The 22,987-nt window shown below is 41.8% G+C and overlaps 1 protein-coding gene and 1 long non-coding RNA gene across 2 annotated transcripts; both read right to left on the bottom strand.

Moving 5' to 3' along the window:
* Positions 1-5,250: 5,250 nt before the first annotated feature.
* LOC112560813 lies at positions 5,251-8,966 on the bottom strand. The gene is made up of 3 exons (XR_003098602.1): positions 8,586-8,966; positions 6,789-6,876; positions 5,251-6,330 (listed from the first exon to the last, which is right to left on the bottom strand). It is a non-coding gene; the product is annotated as an uncharacterized LOC112560813 (long non-coding RNA).
* A 1,246-nt stretch (positions 8,967-10,212) lies between these two features.
* LOC112560790 (ATP-dependent RNA helicase A-like) lies at positions 10,213-14,731 on the bottom strand. Its single transcript, XM_025232848.1, has 5 exons — positions 13,679-14,731; positions 12,090-12,205; positions 11,149-11,346; positions 10,892-11,003; positions 10,213-10,840 (listed from the first exon to the last, which is right to left on the bottom strand). Exons 1-5 carry the CDS (start codon positions 13,826-13,828, stop codon positions 10,613-10,615), a joined length of 804 nt encoding a protein of 267 aa, XP_025088633.1. The 5' UTR covers positions 13,829-14,731; the 3' UTR covers positions 10,213-10,612.
* Positions 14,732-22,987: the final 8,256 nt, after the last annotated feature.

Raw genomic sequence — 22,987 nt, 5'->3', positions numbered from 1 at the left:
AGAGATTGCAACTCATAGTTATTTCAAGTTCACTATATTGTATTACACAAACGCCTAGAAATGTACCCCGTAAATGTAACTACAATGAATAACATACATAAACACACTTGAGTGATCACGTACACAAAAACACATGTAAACCACATACAAACAAGCAAACATGCATGCGCATATCATACTTTTAAGGTCACGAGAGTAAGAAATGTATTAAAAGTATTAAAGCTTCAATTAGATTTAGGGATTTCACATCTAGATGTTGAATAATAGACATTTCCAAATTGTTCTTCAATTTGTTGTACATTATCATGAAGTAAGGAAATATCTTGCTGATATGAACAGAGTTCTTATATTCTTCTTTATGTTAACTCTGCCTCTTAATTCCTTCATCTCTCATTATTCCTTACTCTGCGTGTGTGTGTGTGTGTGTAGGGGGGGACACAAGTGCATACTAGGAGTGGACCCAACAATAATCATTCAAGGAAATGTAAATATGTCATCAAATGAAAGGAACAATCTAAATCCTCAATCTTAATTGCAAATGCCCAAACACCCGTCTCTTACATGCAAACTTAAATGGATACACAGAAACACAAACACAGCCACCCACCCACAGCCATAAACCAATTACACACCAACACACATACATGCATCTACAAAGCATGCATCATGGGAACTTAAAGATAATGTGTTGAAGAAAAACTATAATTCAGTTGAGACGCTAAAATTGTAAAAATAATAAAATCCATATTGTCGATGCGGTCTGATCCTCTGGTGTTAGTATCTTTGAGTTTGGTAAAAGCTTGATATACATTCAATATACTCATTGGGGGAATGGAGAGAGCGGTATCAATTTGTTTTGATTTATAGCTTTTTAGTTTGTCTACTTTATTTTTTGTAACTTATCGTTTATTTAAATTATACTTATGGAATGCAACTCATGATGTTGAATAAGACACATTTTAAGTTTACTTGGTTGTGCACTATATTCTATTATTTATGATAAGTTGATATATTTGACTGCTACATGTGTGTGTGTGTGCTTGCATGTGGTGGAGGTGTACTTGTGTTGTGGGAAGTGCATGCTAGGAGTGGAGGTGACAGTTTCATTCATGAAAATTTAAATGTCATTGAATGAAAGGAACATTCCTAAATCTTAATTGCAAAGGCCACAAGACCTCTCGTCGTACATGTGAACTATAAACTGAATATACAGACACACAAGCACACACACTGACACAAACGCACGCGCAAAGCATACTATTTCTGTGCCTGGCGTTTTACTCACATGAATAGATTCACACTAACTGTACAATAGCAAAGAAGAAATGTGTCCTTGGAAGGTGAGTGGTTCATAAGCCTCACTCAAAAAAACCAATGAAAACTTTAACATTAAGGAAGTTGAGAGAATTTGCTGTGAAGAAACTTTAGGCGAGAAATTCAAACTATTACAATTTATTGCAGGTAGTGCTCATCACTCAGCCTCCGAGGACTACAGCGAGTAAGGCAGTGGTTATTCTTTGCCCGGTAACAACATATATTTTAATGAATAAAGATTGCACCTTTGATAGAAAAGGTAGTTTGATGTCTACAGTCGTGCAGCTCTGCCAGGTGAGACACACGTCTGACCTGCTGACACGTCTTTAGGTAGCTTGCACACAGCGACAGGTGAGCAGCACGAGCTGTGGTCACATATAATAGTGAGCATCGCAGCCTGCGGACTGCACGTGATTTGTTGACATGTGGACTACAGCAGGTGAACCGCTCAGTGTTGTCTGTGTACAATCTAACACTTTACTGTCTTCAACACCGGTCTTCTCTCGCTCGCTTTCTCCACTCCTTTTCTCTCGCACGCGCCATTGCACATACACACGCACGCTCTGATCTCTCGCATGCACGGGCGCGCGCACACACATATCGACAAAGTGCAATGAGTTCCTTGTGATGTACTCTGTCTCAGCAATGGCTCTTCCCTTTAAATAACACAATATCTTCGACTCACAATTAGACGTCCAATGTCACGTCCACTCGCCCTTTGCTCTCTCCCACAATCTCTCCTCCCCGCTAACTCCTCTTCCCTCTCCCCTTTTCCTTTTTTTTTTTTTTTATCATAGAAACCCGCATTCCGGAAACTTCCATCATTCACGCCCTTACATCCTTGCACTCCGACTACATCTGTGACAATCATTAAGATAAGATAAATTTTATTTGTCCCAGAGGGCAATTCTGGTGCAGCTCGATCAAAAAAAAAAATAATAATAATAAATCATACACAACAGCACGCACAAAACTATTCATATCTCATTCATAACCCATTCAAACAGTCGCACGGCTGAAACAACAAAAGACAGCCGCAGTCTGTTCTGCATGCAGGCACACAACATCGGCGGCCCGACGGGAGCCGGACAATTTCTGTCGAGTGAGCATGCCGGTCATCACTGTCACCACGAAGGATGGCAGACACCTTCAGAAGAGCCCGCCTAGTGTACAGAGTCTGAAGAGAACTGAGTGAACCCGATGACTTTGGAGCAGGTGGACACCACACGATGTAGGCTGCTCTTGTCCTTCACCGATAAACTGTTGTAAGAACAAATAAACGAGAAGGACAGTGCGCTCTCTATGTGCGATCTGTAGAAAAGCTGAAGAAATTGGTGGGAGACAGAGAAAGACTTCAGCTTCCGGAGAAGGAAGAGGCGTTGTTGAGCCTTCTTCACAACAGGTTGAGTGTTGACATCCCAGCAAAGTCGCCCATCGAAGATGGTGCCCAGGTATTTAAAAGCAGAAACAATTTCCACCTCCTTGTCATGGATGACACACACAGAACATGGTGAAGAATTCCGACGGAAGTCAAAGACAGTCTCTTTCGTCTTACTCACATTAAGTTCTAGAAACTTGTCATCGCACCAGACAATGAATTCCTCCAAAGCTACACCGTGGGTATGCACTGGCCCGCTAAGGAGAGACATTAAAAAAATAACAGAGGTGACATCAAACTTTGGTGCTTGTAATATTACCATGTGTGTGTATCTAACATTTGCTTTAAATGCAGTTTTTGGTGCTTGCAGTATTACCACATATGTGCATGTGTATCTTATTACACATACACTGCTTGCCACAGCCACCAGATCATCTAAAATACAAATATTCACAGCTATACAACACTGTGCACAATAACTCAATATAATGTTAGCACTGCTACACACAACCAGGACGGTTGCTGTTGTCTTATCTCTGTTGAACACCGGGCCTAAGATTTGATTCATAAGCAGAACTGACACGAACTATTACATTTACAGCCTGCACCAAGAAAAGCCCTTTTGCTGAATCGCTTTCAAATAAAGAAAAACCTCTGATTTCTGGCCGATAAACGAATCGGAACTCAGGTAAAAGTGTTTACCATTGCGCCACCAGACTTTATATGAGAGCCATGGCGGGGGTAGATGGGTGAGACTGAGAACCTTGTGGGTAATGAGCTCTTTGGTGTGGACATGGTCAGAGCTGCACCGAGACAGAGAAACGGATCCAAACATTTGAAACCAGTTGCTGAAGGAGAGTGCTCCGAATCGTTTACAGGGATCACAAACAAACGATTTCGTACGCGGGGTGGGTCCCTAGAAAGCACTGCTTGCCACAGTGCCACCATCAGATAGCAACAACTGGCAGGGTTCAGCATTTGCAGCCTATCGCTTACAGTTTTTTGGGGTTTTTTTTTACTTTATTAACTGTGGATGATGATGAGGAGGAGGAGGAGGATATATTATTATTATTATTACTATTATTATTATTAAATGAATCTCAGTGAAAGGGCAGAACCTGGCCGCGTGTACCTTTCTTTGTTTAGTACAGCGAACATACAAATATTGCGGTACTGTTTATATACTTGCTACTGTGACTGAGGCTGTGTTGAAATATTTTGTAAGTAAGGGAGGGTCCGTAGTCTGGTGCTTGACTAGGACATCTACTTTGGACAGAAGGTCGGTGGTTAGAGGCTTAATCGCACCTGTGATTGGAAAACTCTCCTCCCCATCCAGCACCTGCTTAACTAACGGTACCTGATTTATCAGGGGAGGTAAAGTCTGTGGAAGGAGAAGGTTGGGCTCCGCCTTCCGCATGCTTTACCCTTGACATGATGAACCACTTAGGGTGTCTGCTCCTACGGCCACCAACCTATCGGACTCTTTACCTCTTTGTACCATCTGCCCATGGTATTGCTTTAGTAATGTCCTCAACTGTAGCCGATCGAGATGGCTTTGAAGAAAGTCAAGTCTGTATCTTTTATTATTTTTCGCCAGTCTTTTTCAGTCAAAGATAAGGCGACAAAGTTCATTACAGCTGGAAAGTATTTTCATACGACATCCTCGATGTTATGTCATTCGTGTCGATCAAAATCTCATGACCGCCACACATCGTAGACCTGCTCGAGTAATTTCCAGGAAGAAATATAAATCAACACAGAGCTGTAAATATTACTTTATTCTTTCTCCATCCGCTCAAAACTAGTCTGTGCAATTCTAGCATACGAAATTAACAATAAAATATCTTGTGGAAAATTGCAAAACAAACATAATAATAGACAGTCTAATATGCAGTGCGGAAGTGAACGATAAGTGAAGTAAATCCGATTAAGTAGAAATTTTCATACATCTTACAGCACTTTTACGACACATGAGAAATCAAACGAACTTTCAATAATAGCAATAGGGAAAAGATACCATAAAACATTCATTTTGAAATGTTGACAAGTTATTCGAAAAGATTTCGAACAAGAGATGTTGCAATGTCAACAATCACTTTGCCTGGATAAACAAGTGTCTCCATTCTTTAGCATCCATAAAACATAGTACAAAAATGAAATAGAAGGTTTGCTTGATATATTTTCTTCACGCGCGTCGTTTTATGACCTGATCCATCCTGGAAGAATGTACCGAGGGCCCTGGACCACACCCTCACCCGACACGGCGCGGCGTTGACTGAATGTGATCTCGTCATTCATCAGTGAATCGCGAGACCTCAGACGAGAGTAGGATGGCTCAAGGCGAATCGGAGGATGCTGGCGAACTGTTACGACCAGCCAGCAGACGTCCACTGACAATTGATTGTGTCTGTTGACAGAAACCAGGATAGTAAGCAGTCAGTTGATGGATGGGATCCTGCACTTGTCACTGAGCGGTTAACGTGGGCTGTGGAACCAGATGGGTGAAGCTCTCTCAGACATATTTTCTATAGTTTCTGGTCGTATGTTGTTGGTGTTGGGTTTTTTTTTTAAGTTCACGGTAATTTGCTTTCTTTGAAAGCGTATCTGACTGATGGAATGAGGTTTGCGAGAAAACTGAAATAGAAAACGCACATATTTCAATCGCTACACCTCTGATTCCACAGGAAGGGGTCCATGGATGTCCTGCTGAACACGTAAAGTTAATGTGGGTTTGAGAGAGAGAGAGCCGGAAGAAATACCGTTGAAATGGTGGAGCAATACAAGAATTTCTAGCAAAATGAAGAGGTGACCGAAGAAGGGATGATAAAACGAAAGTAGCTTCATGTCAGCAAGGCTCGCACCACAGATTTTGCCTCAGACTTCGATCTTCTCTGTCTCTGCATCAGGCCTCAGAGTACTTCGTTGGTCTGCGCCTCACTTCCCACATCAGACACCCATGTGCAAGTCTTACTGTGCAGATCTCTGACCGACATGCTGGAAATGCAAAGCTTTGTACACTGTGTGCAGACTTCCCAACAGTTCCTGGAAGATGTTTGCGCTATGACACGTCAGCGTCCACGTGCGGCTCATCACCCCTGCTCACCAGTGGGAGGGTAACTTTCACCTCTGAGGGTCGCCTAAATTCATGATGTGACCCATGTTCTCGGTGTCCGGAACTCCTCGGCACTCCTGGGAGCATTTTCTCTGTGTATTTCTTTATTAAAAGCATAACCGACCGCGCGCGCGTTGAAGTAGTTCCAACCCAAGACACTTCTCGAAGTCTGTCACCGACCTTAAAGTGCGCAACAGTTACAAGACAAACAATGCACAGGATGATTGCCAGGAACACACCTGGCTTGATTGTGGTTCCAGATCTTTCGGAGCCAGAAACATTTTTGTTGCTGAAATAAGCGTTTGACGGTGTATCTCCTGTGTTGTTGCGATCTGCGGTGGTGCTGGGTGTGGCCTGGAGGACAGATGCAACCACTCTCATCTGCTTTGTCTGGGAGGCTTCTGTGGGAGCTGGCAGCACGGGGAAGTCAGGATTAAAAGCAAGTTGCTGCTGAAATGTTTGGAAGACTTCAGCGCCTCGTTAGGTCTGGCCTCGACGTCTGGTAGGGTTTTCTGTGACCCCTCACCTGTGGAAGATAATAAACAAAGTTTCACTCGTTTCAAGACTAGAAATTAATAAGTGTTCTCGTATGCTTAACTTTCTTTTGCAACGATTTGAATTGTAAGATGAGAAGGATGATGATGATCTATTGACAGGTACCAACTGATGACCAGTTTACGTTCTCACGTGCCACCCCTCCTCTCTCTTACAGCATTCTGGGTGAGAGTTACCAACTACACATGACTAAAATATTATACAGATGAATTTCAACAAAAGATAATAAAGTAATTGACCATAGAGTAAAAACAAAAATCAACGAATTGGAGCGAGCAAACGAACGACCATTAGTGAAACATAGATAAGTAATATAGAAAGCGTGTCAAACTCGAGGTCTGAATGGAATCTCAATTGAAGGAGACTACGTGTGTGGAATAGAATAATACTGACAAGACAAGAGATATAACAGTATTTACAAACACCTACCACAGACGTGTGATGTGAGTATCGTCACCAGCAGGAACCCGACCTGAGAAGAGTATGGCATCGTGAACTTGTGACCTTTAGTTTCGCACTGGAAAGAAAGGCTGGAGTTAACGTTTGTGATTATTTCTTGTGTGAATCTCGTCCCTGACAAAAATACAAAATTCAATTTTAAAAAAAAAGCAACCAAGAAAAATGTAACTTCTTGTTCAATGTCACATGTGACTCTGGTACGTGGAGGGGAAAAGCTGGTGGTGGTTAATGGACCAGAGTATACTATTACTATGTGGTGCCTATTTCGTCTCCCTGCTTCCTTACCTTTCGCTGCCCTCTAAGGAGTCCGGTACCCATGCAACAGCTAAGTCAACTGCGCTACTCGGGTATCGAACCGACAAGTGAGCAAGTATTTGCCATGAGAAGCCTCTCTCTTGATCCTTCGGAGATACATCTGGTAGGTCACTGGAGTAATTTGCAGCTTCAACACAAGTGTTATTTCGCACTACTGGGGTCAAGAAGGTGAAGAAAAATAATTACCCGGCAATATGACCCCCTACTCCCACTCGATTGCTAATCCCATATGAAGGAGGTACATTAATCTTGGAGCCTAGCCCTCACCTCCAAGTCCCCTTACAACCAAAACGGAATATTTAGGATGAGTGAATCTTTTCGACAGCCTGTCACAAGAGGAGCAGTGACGTGTGGCTCGATGGCAGGCTCTTTCTACGATGACAGTCCAGGTCTGTCATTAAACTGACAAAAACCGCTACGTGTCTCTTGTCAGGAGGATATTCATCAAGAGCTGAGTGCTGCTTCCCGGAACTGAGGGAGTGAGGGAAGGGTGTAGACATAATAAATATTGTCTGTCGTGTTAACCATCAAGTAATGAATCCATCTTACACTGTTTATAGTATCTACATATCTTCATACCTTCATCTGTTGCTTTACATGTCAGTAAAAAATATATAGATAAATGGTTATCACGCGAAAATCACTAGTCCTTAAGTGAAAGAAAGGTGCTGGGAAACTAATTAATAAAATCAGGCGTGAATCAGGTCAGGTTTGCTGACAGGTGCTCCTGGCCATGATGGGGAGTGGGATTCATTCGATCATACGATGGTGGGCAGAAACTTTGTAATTATATCCTTGTAATTGTAATTTAAATCTCTCATCACAGCGTCAGTCTCCTTTTTTTCTTAAAAGAGAATGTGCATATTCTATATCAGCAAATGTTATTCTAAAAAATAGGAAACAATTAAAACGAATATTCTGTGGTTAAAATGACGAGTATTCACTTTTTAGCCAGGGAGCCTGACAACGCCCTTTCACCTCTCTCCGCCACACACATCATCTCCACTCGCGAATGAGAGATAACTGCTGTACGAGATGGAGGCTAAGATAACGGCTGGAGAGAAACAAGGCGGAGAAAAAAAAAACATGAGATGAAACAGCCTTCCTGTGAGAACATCAACACCTTTTGTGCAGGTGGATATCCGCAAGAAAATCCTCGATCTGCTTACTCTTCATCAATAGACTGTCACCTGCCTGATTCTTGTTAATACCTTTCATTGCTATCACCTCGTTACCTCCAGAAATAAGTTGCTATCGTCTGCTTTGCTACCCTTCAAAAACTTTCTCCGTTCTTTACCTGCAAGACCACAGGCTATGTTGGAGCAGGTTCGATCCCTTGCCTCGCCACTAATTATTTCACGAGCCGTGTTGTTGTAAATATACCGGGAACACGGTCCCAGCAGCAAGGACAGAGGACAGTAGGTACTTAGCCTCGTACAACTGTGAACTTACCTCAGGTAAGTAGCTGCGGGTCCAGAAGTGATTAACCGCTGAGGTAAAATGTCGCTCACCTTACACACACCAGCAGGTAGAGGCAGGCGAGATAGTAATGCATGAACCTATACACAGTTTCGGGGTCAGTCGTGTCAAGTTTAACTCAAGTTCGGTGATAAAGTGGTGGAGGGTGGTTTTTTTTTTTTTTTCCTTCTTCTTCTTTCGTCCTGTCATGAGCCCTCGGAGCAAAGCTGGTGGTCCACTAACTTGGGGATCAAAGGCGAGCTTGTACGGCTCTCCCTCCTGCTCACCTGGCTCACCTGGTCACGGTGGCATCTGTTGGTGTGTATGTGCTGGGATTGAGGAGGAGTGCTCAAGGTCTCTGAATCGTAATTTTTTGTGCGGAGGAGGGGTTGCACCAGGGAAGTGAGCATTTGGTGCAGGTTTGAAGCCAGTTTAATTGTTGCTTATACTGGTGGGCGATTACAGGATATGAGACAACAAAATATTATTTGTATACCGTGCATTGCGGATTTGAGAAGTGGAAGGGAGTAGAGAGAAGAGATACTTGAAGCTGGTGGTAAGTTTTGTCGCCTTGTAACTGTCAAAGGATTCGAGAGTTGCTGCTTAGCGACCTGGACACTTTCGAGTCAAGGGACAGAGGATGATGGGTTGAATTTCCAAGATGTAGAGAAGCGTGAGAGAGAGAGAGAGAGAGTCAAACAAGCTGAAAAAAAAAATAAACCCTGCGAAAATACAGAAATTAAAATTGAGTCCCATTTGTCATGACAGAATGGATCATAAGGCAAGTTGTTGCAGAAAGGTTCCACTGTCCTAGTAGTCGTGAGGATGCAAAAGCGAAAACAGACGGCAGTGGCGTTTAGTGGAGGAATGAATTTATTACCTTTCAGACCAACGCTCCCCTGTGACAGATGACTAGGTGATAAGTCACATAGGTAAGGTCGCCTCAATGACGGGCACCTGTAGGTCTGTAAGTGGGAGTGAGTGTGTGTAATGAGATTATAGAGTAACGGTCCGCACAAAAAGTCAACATGTGAGAGACGACAACGGCTATGACGAGAGGGATGATGATGACGACGAAGATAAAGATAATCGTCTCGTGGTGTTTCTCAGGTGACTATCGCATACTCTGGACTCTGAAAGATCTCTCTGCTTGTCTTGATGCTACATTTCTATGAGTCTTGGAACCAAAGGGCGGGACAGAGTTCTGTTTATTTTATAGACAGTAAAGGCATCCAAGTACACGACTGTGATTACGAGATTGACCTTTCAAGTCATCCCACACAGAATTCTATTTATTCTCTCCCAAGGATGCCATGTACCTCCAAGTAATAATTCAAGGGTTTGTAAAGGATAATTGTCAATCAATCTCCCAAGCAGATGAGGGCTGGTACCACGGTAGCTACACCCTCCAAGAATATTCTCAACTCCCCTTGCACTTCAGTATAATTTTACTGGAGTCAAGGGGAAGAAAGGATTCCTCGCACTGAGAGTACGAGGAGTAATGATGGGTGAGTTTGCTTTACTGTGTTTGTGGAAAATATTTCCAGATGTGAACATTTAATATTAAAAATTGTGTCACACTTTATCAGTGCCACTGTAAAGGTATATAGATAATGAAATAGGAAAAAGAAATAGGAATTTTTATTGGTAATAAAGTGTACAAAGTATAGGTAGTAAACATGCAATAACATAAAAAGTGAGAGAATTTTCTCTAAACTACTTCACAATCACAGTAGTTTGCTGAATTTTTGAGACATACAGTGGTGTTTTTTCCCCAGCAAGGTAGAGAGACGTTATAGTTTCTGTTGGATTTTTTTTTTATAATTTATCATCTATAAGAGGATTTTGAGAGCTTTTGACGGTTGTTTTCTTTTTATAAAATGTTTTTTTTTTTCTCTCTCAAATTACAGATGCAGTCAGGAGAGTATTTCCAGAAGGAACAGAATTAGAAATTAATAACGTGGCACGTAAATGGTTTATAAGGGACAGGGATGGAGGCCGACATCGGCGCTTTAATTCAACTACTCGTAAGTGGTCATAACTGACACTTTTTTAAAAAAAGTTTGTGGAGTATCAAAAGCTTCTCCTCTTGCCATCAAAACCACCTCTGTAATCCCTGAAGGAACTTCCTCTGCCAACTCCAAAAGAATGACCTCTTCCGCCGCTGAAGGAACTTCCTCTGCCAACTCCAAAAGAATGACCTCTTCCGCCGCTGAAGGAACTTCCTCTACCAACCCCAAAAGAATTTCCTCTTCCGCCACTGAAGAAGCCTCCCTGCACTGCTTTGCCACCATAGCCTCCTCTTCCGCCCCCTTGAGCTCCCTACCGAGCCATGGCCTCCCGGCTTGAAAACTGCCATCAAAGTCCATCCTTGAAATCTTTGCTGGACGACCATGGTAGTTTCCAGCTTGCCTGTAACAAGTTTGGAAAAGCATCAAAATACAGTTACCTATCAAGAAAAAAAGTGTCACTTGGGTAAAGAGGTGGAAGTGCACAAGCACACGCCCAAACACACTCATAGTCTCACTGCTGTAGATCTTTGCATTCCGATCCTCACCCCTCAATTGGCAGCTCATGTTGTCCAGCAGCAATGGGTTGAGAAAGTGCTTGAAGGACTGACACGAGGCTCTCTTCCTGTGGGTCTAGATGACCTATCCCTGAAGGATATTTGGTGGCCCGGATCATTAGAGCCTCAAGAGCTGGCCGCAAAGCCACAACTTTTGCAGCCACCTCTGAATCCAGCTGTAGGTTGATCCTAAAAATCCACAGAGCAAAGACATTAAATGAATGACATTCTACCTTCTACATTTCAAAAACATATTTTTTTAAAGCAGCAAAAAATTCAAATTATCAGCCAGTTTCCACATCTAAAACTAGTGATAAAGTACATCCTAGTGAATGAATAGAAGAAGGCGAAGTCTTCCATCTAAACTTTATCACATAAAACTTCTGGCTTTGTAATTGATGAGGGCTACCCCAAATCCAAAACCATAGCCTTCAAACAAAATCAATGTCTTCTGACGGAATTTTACCAGGGTCTTTATGTTTTTCAGACACTCCATAATTAGTGTTGCATGCAGCAGGATAGACACGGGGTGGTCATTGAGGCAGAATTGTTATTTTATGATGAGCCAGCAACTAAGGCTATATCAAGCAGCCAACCCTGTAAGCAGATGGCACTTGCAGAGAAAGAACAGTATGCCCAAGATGAGATCTAAACCTAAAGTCCTCGCTGTATCATTGACAGATGAGATAACAGTTGCACCACCGGACATGTAGCTACAATACTATTTGGTTCTGAGTTAACTATTAATTTGTATGAATTAGCATTCGTCAGCATGTTTACCAAAGTATTAACTTTGTGTTTAAATACTGGTAGTAAAAGGTTAAAAAAAAAGTGGCATTAGTCAAAATATGCCAGCACAGTACCAGACTTCATGACAATAATATGAAGCCAAATGCTAATAATAGTGCTACATTGACCATTTACATACTGACCAGTTGTCAAGCACCACCATCGACTCCTGCCATGATACTGATCGTGAGGCAAACAGTAAAAGTTGGAGAGGTGACACCATTGTCATCTGCTTGGCTGATACAGCACGTGTTCTGATCTGTAACAATGTTGTGTGTAATCATGATATAACACATTCTGATCTGTAACATTGTTGTCTGTAATCATGTGTCATCATGCATTTAATAGGAATGCATCCTCACCTATACTACTTGACCACTTGTCATCTTGAATATCACTCCACTATGCATCCTATGTGAAATATAGCACATCATACCGTTAACACTAAGCACACATCAGGAGAGCCTCCCAGTTGAATATATGGCTGCATTTATTTGCATTTGAAAACAGATTCTACAGACCTATATGCCAAAACCTCTTTGCCATGACAACACACTGGAACTGTAATTTATGCATGACCTAATTGTATTTAACCATTCACGACAAATAGTTCCTTCTAGTATTTATTCAAAAGCTACTGATTAAAAAAAGAAAGTGACAAGCAGACACGAGTAATAATGACATAAATGTAACACCCATGACATTTAGAGAAAATGTCATGTGTATTTACACAATTATAAAAGAAAAAAAGAGCTATATTTTTTGAATGTCAACTCTCGCGGTAACGAGAGTTTGACCGGTATAAAGCACTTCCAGTCGAGGTGAACCTTTCTTTTTCTGTTGAGTGTCGAGGACGAGGGGGTCGAAGTGGAAGTTTGTCCTAATTCAGGTTGGTTGAAATAACCTTGTATTTCGTTTGCCAAGGCTTTGGCCTAAAGAATGTTACAGTTTTTGTGGAGGTTGGATTTAGTATTTAGTAGGATGTTTTATGATTTCATTTGAGGGGGAGGACTGCTCCCATCTTAGCGTTTGAGGCAATGGCCGACGTTGATTGAATAAGGGGATACTAGCTAGGGAAATATGGTGGTTAAATATCTAGGACCCATATTGTGATAGGATGCATGTAGTTTTGTGTGCTTTGAGTTTGAAATACGTAGGTTATGGGTTTAGGTACAGAGAAGGTACCACGTGTTCTCCACGTGTAGCAAAATCCCGTGTAATGAATAATATCATGTGAGATTCTTATGTTAAACTTGTTTGAGGGAGAAGGGAGGCGTATGCAATGGAATTTGCTGTAGTAAGATTTTGCATATGTTTGGGAAATGCCATGAGGAATATAATGTATGTGAGGGAAGTTGCTGTAGAAAGATTTTTGCATATGTTTAGGAAATGCCATGCGGAATATAATGTATGTGAGGGAAGTTGCTTTAGAGAGATTTTATGTAATGGGACTTTCTTGTTCTGATTTCAGGGCAACATACTTTACCCTTACCTTTACCCCTTACCCTTCACCTTTCCCCTTCACTTTCTGCTACTCCTTCAGTCCCCTTCCCAAACTTCATCCGTTTTTCTTCATGTCTTCATGACTTCGTCAGTCGTCAATGTTCCCAATAAAGAATTCAGTTGACGAACTTGTGTTGGGTCTCGTACAACGTACAAAAGGAAGGAAGTGAACCTCCCACACACCAACTCTCAAAATCGTGCGCTACATAAACAACAGGTGTGTTCATACCTTTTCTCCAAAGATGAAGAAGGGAGATGGGAAGTGAATCTCAAAGTTGGAACAGTTGACAGAGGACTTGTGTATAAGAGCAGCATTGCTTTCCTGTGTCAAAACTTCGCGTTTCTCCTGGTGGTAGCACACGTTGGGGTACAGCCCCATACACAGCTGGGGCCATCGTCAAATCGCGTCGACATTTTCCTGATCGCTAAACTCCAACGGCCCGAGAGCTGGCCGGCCGCCAGGCGAGCGCCATGCGTGCGAGAAATGTCGCACGTGTAACCGCACTTCAGCAATCGGGCCGTCGACACCCTGACCTTGAGGTGTGCGCATGCGCGAACCAACGTTTACCGAGAATCGAGAACAATGAAAGAAAAACATGAAGCAGACAACATATCGCCATATAAGAAGCCGAGAAAGGCGAACTGCATGACAAACAAGGAAATCTGGATCTTGTTAGAAAGTGCTACAGCTGTTAGAGCTCTGCTGATGAAAAAAGGACATTAAGAGTGGGAAATGGTACTCTAGACAGGACTGACCTCTTCCATTCGCCGCTTCTCTGCACGTCGATCAAGGTACTCCTGGGGGGGACCTCTTTGGGACAGTGGATACTCTCGTGATGGCCCAGCTCCAATTTCACCCTCTAATTTTGATGACATAAAATATATTGCCAGAACTGTATTAGCATGTTGCAAATGAAATGAAATTTTATTTATTAATTGCAAAGACACGAGAACTAAATGGAAAAATGTGCACACAAAACCACATATACCCAGAGACGGGAACCAATACACACAAATGCATGCACAAAGCAGACTTGAGCATCAATGGAGTTGAGAGATGTGTTGTGCAAAAAATAAATCAGATTGGAAACAAACTTTTACAAATTCAAATTGTTTTAGAGATTGCAACTCGTAGTTATTTCAAGTGCACTATATTGTATTACACAAACGCCTAGAAATGTACCCCGTAAATGTAACTACAATGAATAACATACATAAACACACTTGAGTGATCACGTACACAAATACACATGTATAAACACACATACAAACAAGCAAACATGCATGCGCATATCATACTTTAAGGGTCACGAGAGTTAAGAAATGTATTAAAAGTATTAAAGCTTCAATTAGATTTAGGGATTTCACATCTAGATGTTGAATAATAGACATTTCAAATGTTCTTCAATTTGTTGTACATTAATCATGAAGTAAGGGAAATATCTTGCTGATGAACAGAGTTCTTATATTCTTCTTTATGTTAACTCTGCCTCTTAATTCCTTCATCTCTCATTGTTCCTTACTCTGCGTGTGTGTGTGTGTAGGGGGGGGGACACAAGTGCATACTAGGAGTGGACCCAACAATAATCATTCAAGGAAATGTAAATATGTCATCAAATGAAAGGAACAATCTAAATCCTCAATCTTAATTGCAAATGCCCAAACCCGTCTCTTACGTGCAAACTTAAATGGATACACAGAAACACAAACAGCCACCCACCCACAGCCATAAACCAATTACACACCAACACACATACATGCATCTACAAAGCGCATCATGGGAACTTAAGATAATGTGTTGAAGAAAAACTATAATCAGTTGAGACGCTAAAATTGTAAAAATAATAAAATCCATATTGTCGATGCTGTCTGATCCTCTGGTGTTAGTATCTTTGAGTTTGGTAAGAGCTTGATATACATTCAATATACTCATTGGGGGAATGGAGAGAGCGGTATCAATTTGTTTTGATTTATAGCTTTTTAGTTTGTCTACTTTATTTTTTGTAACTTATCGTTTATTTAAATTATACTTATGGAATGCAACTCATGATGTTGAATAAGACACATTTTAAGTTTACTTGGTTGTGCACTATATTCTATTATTTATGATAAGTAGATATATTTGACTGCTACATGTGTGTGTGTGTGTGCTTGCATGTGGTGGAGGTGTACTTGTGTTGTGGGAAGTGCATGCTAGGAGTGGAGGTGACAGTTTCATTCATGAAAATTTAAATGTCATTGAATGAAAGGAACATTCCTAAATCTTAATTGCAAAGGCCACAAAACCTCTCGTCGTACATGTGAACTATAAACTGAATATACAGACACACAAGCACACACACTGACAAACGCACGCGCAAAGCAACTATTTCTGTGCTGGCGTTTTACTCACATGAATAGATTCACACTAATGTACAATAGCAAAGAAGAATGTGTCTTGGAAGGTGAGTGGTTCATAAGCTCACTCAAAAAAACCAATGAAAACTTTAACATTAAGGAATGAGAGAATTTGCTGTGGAGAAACTTTAGGCGAGAAATTCAAACTATTACAATTTATTGCAGGTAGTGCTCATGCACTCAGCCTCCGAGGACTACAGCGAGTAAGGCAGTGGTTATTCTTTGCCCGGTAACAACATATTTTTAATGAATAAAGATTGCACCTTTGATAGAAAAGGTATTTGATGTCTACAGTCGTGCAGCTCTGCCAGTGAGACACACACGTGTGACCTGCTGACACGTCTTTAGGTAGCTTGCACACAGCGACAGGTGAGCAGCACGAGCTGTGGTCACATATAATAGTGAGCATCGCAGCCTGCGGACTGCACGTGATTTGTTGGCCTGTGGACTACAGCAGGTGAACCGCTCAGTGTTGTCTGTGTACAATCTAACACTTTACTGTCTTCAGCACCGGTCTTCTCTCGCTCGCTTTCTCCACTCCTTTTCTCTCGCACGCGCCATTGCACATACACACGCACGCTCTGATCTCTCGCATGCACGGGCGCGCGCACACACACATCGACAAAATGCAATGAGTTCCTTGTGATGTACTCTGTCTCAGCAATGGCTCTTCCCTTTAAATAACACAATATCTTCGACTCACAATTAGACGTCCAATGTCACGTCCACTCGCCCTTTGCTCTCTCCACAATCTCTCTCCCCGCTAACTTCTTCCTCTCCCCTTTTCCTTTTTTTTTTTTTTTATCATAGAAACCCGCATTCCGGAAACTTCATCATTCACGCCCTTACATCCTTGCACTCCGACTACATCTGTGACAATCATTAAGATAAGATAATTTTATTTGTCCCAGAGGGCAATTCTGGTGCAGGCTGATCAAAAAAAATAAATAATAATAAAAAATCATACACAAAGCATTGCACAAAAACTATTCATATCTCATTCAATACCCATTCAAACAGTCGCACGGCTGAAACAACAAAAGACAGCCGCAGTCTGTCCTGCATGCAGGCACAACATCGCGGCCGACGGGAGCCGGACAATTTCTATCGACAGAGCATGCCTGTCATCACTGTCACCACGAAGGATGGCAGACACCTTCAGAAGAGCCCGCCTAGTGTACAGAGTCTGAAGAGAACTCTGAGTGAACCCGATGACTTTGGAGCAGGTGGACACCACACGATGTAGGCTGCTCTTGTCCTTCACCGATAAACTGTTGTAGAAACAGATAAACGAGAAGGACAATGCGCTCTCTATGTGCGATCTGTAGAAAAGCTGAAGAAATTGGTGGGAGACAGAGAAAGACTTCAGCTTCCGGAGAAGGAAGAGGCGTTGTTGAGCCTTCTTCACGACATGTTGAGTGTTGACATCCCAGCAAAGTCGCCCATCGAAGATGGTGCCCAGGTATTTAAAAGCAGAAACAATTTCCACCTGCTTGTCATGGATGACACATACAGAACATGGTGAAGAATTCCGACGGAAATCAAAGACAATCTCTTCGTCTTACTCACATTAAGTTCTAGAAACTTGTCATCGCACCAGACAATGAATCCTCCAAAGCTACACAGTGGTATGCACTGGCCGCTAAGGAGAGACATTAAAAAATAATCAGAGGTGACATCAAATTTGGTGCTTGTAATATTACATGTGTGTGTATCTAACATTTGCTTTAATGCAGTTTTTTGGTGCTTGCGTATTCCCACATATGTGCATGTGGTATCTTATTACACATACACTGCTTGCAGCCACAGATCATCTAAAATACAAATATTCACAGCTATACAAACTGTGCACAATAATAATATAATGTAGCACTGCTAAGCACACAACCAGGACGGTGCTGTTGTCTTATCTCTGTTGACCGGGCCCAAGATTTGATTCATAAGCAGAACTGACACGACTATTACATTTACAGCTGCACCAAGAAAAGCCCTTTTGCTGAATCGCTTTCAAATAAAGAAAAACCTCTGATTTCTGCCGATAAACGAATCGGAGGTAAAAGCGTTTACCATTCGCCACAGACTTTATATGAGAGTCATGCGGGGTAGAATGGGTGAGACTGAGAACCTTGTGGGTAATGAGCTCTTTGGTGTGGACATGGTCAGAGTGCACCGAGACAGAGAAACGGATCCAAACATTTGAAACCAGTTGCTGAAGGAGAGTGCTCCCGAATCGTTTACAGGGATCACAAAACAAACGATTTCGTACGCGGGTGGGTCCTAGAAAGCACCGCTTGCCACAGTACCACCATCAGATAGCAACAACTGGCAGGGTTCAGCATTTGCAGCCTATCACTTACAGTTTTTGGGGATTTTTTTTTTACTTTATTAACTGAGGATGATGATGATGAGGAGGAGGAGGAGGAGGAGGATATATTATTATTATTAAATGAATCTCAGTGAGAGGGCAGAACCTGGCCGCGTGTTACCTTTTCTTTTTAGTACAGCGAACATACAAATATTGAGGTACTGGTTATATACTTGCTGTGACTGAGGCTGTGTTGAAATATTTGTAAGTAAGGAGGGTCGTAGTCTGGTGCTTGACTAGGACATCTACTTTGGACAGAAGGTCGGTGGTTAGGCTTAGAATCGCACGCTGTGATTGGAAACTCTCCTCCCCATCCAGCACTGCTTAACTAACGGTACCTGATTTATCAGGGGAGGTAAAGTCTGTGGAAGGAGAAGGTTGGGGGCTCCGCCTTCTGCATGCTTTACCCTTGACATGATGAACCACTTAGGGTGTCTGCTCCTACGGCACCAACCTAATCGGACTCTTTACCTCTTGTACCATCTGCCATGTATTGCTTTAGTAATGTCCTCAACTGTAGCCGGATCGAGATGGCTTTGAAGAAAGTCAAGTCTGTATCCTTATTATTTTCGCCATCTTTTTCAGTCAAAGATAAGGCGACAAAAGTTCATTACAGCTCAAAGTAATTTTCATACGACATCCTCGATGTTATGTCATTCGTGTCGATCAAAATCTCATGACCGCACACTCGTAGACCTGCTCGAGTAATTTCAGGGAGAGAATATAAAATCAACACAGAGCTGTAAATATTACTTTATTCCTTCTCCAGCAGCTCAGAACTAGTCTGTGCAATTCTAGCATACGAAATTAACAATAAAATATCTTGTGGAATATTGCAAAACAAACAATAATAGACACTCTAATATGCAGTGCGGAACTTTATACACGATAAGTGAAGTAAATCCGATTAAGTAGAAATTGTCATACATCTTACAGCACTTTTACGACACATGAGAAATCAACGAACTTTCAATAATAGCAATAGGGAAAAGTACCATAAAACATTCATTTTGAAATGTTGACAAGTTATTCGAAAAAGATTTCGAACAAGAGATGCTGCAATGTCAACAATCACTTTGCCTGGATAAACAAGTGTCTCCATTCTTTAGCATCCATAAAACATAGTACAAAAATGAAATAGAAGGTTTGCTTGATATATTTTCTTCACGCGCGTCGTTGTGTGACCTGATCCATCTTGGAAGAATGTACCGAGGGCCCTGGACCACACCCTCACACGACACAGGGCGCGGCGTTGACTGAATGTGATCTCGTCATTCATCAGAGAGTCGCGAGACCTCAGACGAGAGTAGGATGGCTCAAGGCGAATCGGAGGATGCTGGGGAACTGTTACGACCAGCCAGCAGACGCTTTCTGATAATTGATTGTGTCCGTTGACAGAAACCAGGATAGTAAGCAGTCACTTGATGATGGATTGGATCCTGCACTTGTCACTGAGCGGTTAGCGTGGCTGTGGAACCAGATGGGTGAAGCTCGCTGAGACATAGCTTCTATTGTTCCTGGTCGTATATTGTTGTTGTTGGGTTTTATATATATATAAGTTCACGGTAATTTGCTTTCTTTGAAAGCGTATCTGACTGATGGAATGAGGTTTGCGAGAAAACTGAAATAGAAAACGCGCGTATTTCAATCGCTACACCTCTGATTCCACAGGAAGGGATCCATGCATGTCCTGCTGAACACGTAAAGTTAATGTGGGTTTGAGAGAGAGCCGGAAGAAATACCGTTGAAATGTTGGAGCAATGCAAGAATTTCTAGCAAAAAGAAGAGGTGACAGAAGAAGGGATGATAAAACGAAAGTAGCTTCATGTCAGCAAGGCTCGCACCACAGATTTTGCCTCAGACTTCGATCTTGTCTGTCTCTGCACCAGGCCTCAGAGATGTACTTCGTTGGTCGGTGCCTCACTTCCCACATCAGACACCCATGTGCAAGTCTTACTGTCTTACTCTGACCGACTTGCTGGAAATGTAAAGTTTTGTACACTGTGTGCAGACTTCTCAACAGTTTCCTGGAAGATGTTTGCGTTATGACACGTCAGCGTCCACGTGCGGCTCATCCCCATGCTCACCAGTGGGAGGGTGAACTTTCACCCTCTGAGGTCGGCCTAATTCATGATGTGACACATGTTCTCGGTGTCCGGAACTCTCTGCACTCCATGGAGCATTCTCTGTGTATTTCTTTATTAAAAGCACAACCGACGCGCGCGCGCGATGAAGTAGTTCACCAAGAACTTCTCGAAGTCTGTCACCGACCTTAAGTGCGCAACAGTTACAAGACAAACAATGCACAGGATGATTGCCAGGAACAACACCTGGCTGATTGTGGTTCCAGATGTTTCGGACCAGAAAACATTTTTGTTGCTTGAATAAGCGTTTTTGACGGTGTATCTCCTGGTGTTGCGATCTGGCGGTGATGCTAGTGTGGCCTGGAGGACAATGCAACCACTCTCATCTGCTGGTCTGGGAGGCTCTGTGGAGATGGCAGCACGGGGGAAGATCAGGATTAAAGCAGTTTGCTGCTGAAATGTTTGGAAGACTTCAGCGCATCGTTTAGGTCTGGCTCGATGTCTGGTAGGGTTTTCTGTGACCCTCACTGTGAAAGATAATAAACAAAGTTGTCACTCGTTTCAAGACTAGAATTAATAGTGTTCTCGTATGCTTAACTTTCTTTTGCAACGATTTGAATTGTAAGAGAAGGAGATGATGATGATGTGTATGACAGGTACCAATGCATGACCAGTTTTACGTTCTCACGTGCCACCCTCCTCTCTCTTACAGCATCTGGGTGAGAGTTGAACTACACATGACTAAAATATTATACAGATGAATTTCAACAAAAGATAATAAAGTAAGTGAATATAGGAGTAAAAACAAAAATCAACGGAATTGGAGCGAGCAAACGAATGACATTAGTGAAACATAGATAAGTAAATAGAAAGCGTGTCAAACTCCGAGTCTGAATGGAATCTCAATTGAAGGAAACCAATTTGAAATAGAAACTACTGACAAGACAAGAGATATTAACAGTAATTACAAAACCTACACAGACGTGTGATGTGAGGAGCGTCACCAGCAGGAACCCGACCTGAGAGAGTATGCATTGTGAACTTGTGACTTTAGTTTCGCACTGGAAAGAAAGGCTGGAGTTAACGTTTTGAGTATTTCTGTGTGAATCTCGTCCCTGACAAAAATACAAAATTCAATTTAAAAAATAAAGCAAAGAAAATGTAACGTTTTGTTCAATGTCACATGTTGTGACATAAGGCAAGTGTGGCTTATTCCCAAAATGAACATCCGTAAAAGGTTTAGTTCCGGTAGAGATTTAAATATACTTGGGCGGAGCCGACATGAAGCTGTTCTTTTTGTGTTTTCTAACTGGAGTTTAATGAGTGCCACCACTATAACCCACAACCAATAACACAACATTATGAAATTTGTGAAACGCCTCCACACAATGATCGTGTATACCTGTTATATCAGGCAATGGTATATTGTAGTCTTCCTGATTCTGTTCTGCTGCAAAAACTGGTGCATGTCGCTTTTGCATTGTCTACAGTCCGTTGGTGAATTTCTGCATGCGGTCAACATCTTCTGACTGTTGTACCAACCACACAGAACCATGATGTTAACATCAATACATTGCACTCTTCCTACCATCACACATGAGGAATCATGTAAAAAGGCTGGAAAGCATTAGCATTAACCATGTCTTATTCGTATGACCACCTTTCCCATAATGTCACCATCAATTCATCAAAATCACTGCAGTTCGTCTGTTAGGAAATGATGGCCTGATCATCATCATGGCAAGATTTCCACAGATATGACAACAATGGCTTGCAAGTCTTTTTAAAATTAATTTGCATTGTGTGACTGGTCAGAGTATTTGAATACCGAATAGAGTGCTATAACAGCTGTTAGATCTCTGCTGACGAAAAAAGGACATAAGAAATGAAAGGTACTCTAGAGAACTGACTGACCTCTTTCCATTCGCCCGCTTCTCTGCACGTCGATCAGGTACTCCTGGGGGGGGGGGGGGGGACCTCTTTGGACAGTGATACTCTTCGTGATGCCAGCTCCAATTCACCCTCTAATTTTGATGACATAAAATATTTGCATAACTGTTATTAGCATGTTGGAACGAAATAAAAACTTCATTGCAAAAAATTCAAAAATTCAAGGAAATTTAAATGTCATTGAAAAGGAATCCTCAATCTAATCGCAAATGCTACATTAGTGTTTGCTGCCACTTACCTTATGGGCTGACCGGACCACTAACCTTGGCTGCTGGTTTACCAAACCCTGATCTGTAAGATTGAGAACACATATAATAAAGCAATGATATTTTGAGGTAGCTATTCTCATACAACAATAGAACTTTTGACAAATCCTTCAGCAATTCTAGACTACATTTTTTTAAGGCTTCATGTTTGAGAGAACAGATTGATATATCTGTATATGAGCAAGGAATTAAAAAGATCAATTATTATCATAGAAGGTCAAATGGTCATAGATAACATTAAAGAAAGCACACGACAACTTACGGAATAAGTTAGGAGTTAAGTTACTTATTATACACTGTATTGCATTATTCATTCAAAGTGCAAATACCCGAGCTGAATCAACAGATCTCTTATATCTTCCTTTGTCTTAGCCAGGCATGTCATTCCTCCATTAATGTGGAAATGTGTGCGAGTTCTGAGCATAATGTATATGTGTGTGTGGGAGGGGGAAGGGTGTGCATGTGAATGTATGTGA

This window comes from Pomacea canaliculata, linkage group LG3, assembly GCF_003073045.1.
Source record: "Pomacea canaliculata isolate SZHN2017 linkage group LG3, ASM307304v1, whole genome shotgun sequence".
NCBI lineage: Eukaryota > Metazoa > Mollusca > Gastropoda > Architaenioglossa > Ampullariidae > Pomacea > Pomacea canaliculata.
The sequence above is the reverse complement of the archived record's forward strand: the minus strand, read 5'-3'. Positions and strand labels throughout refer to the sequence as shown.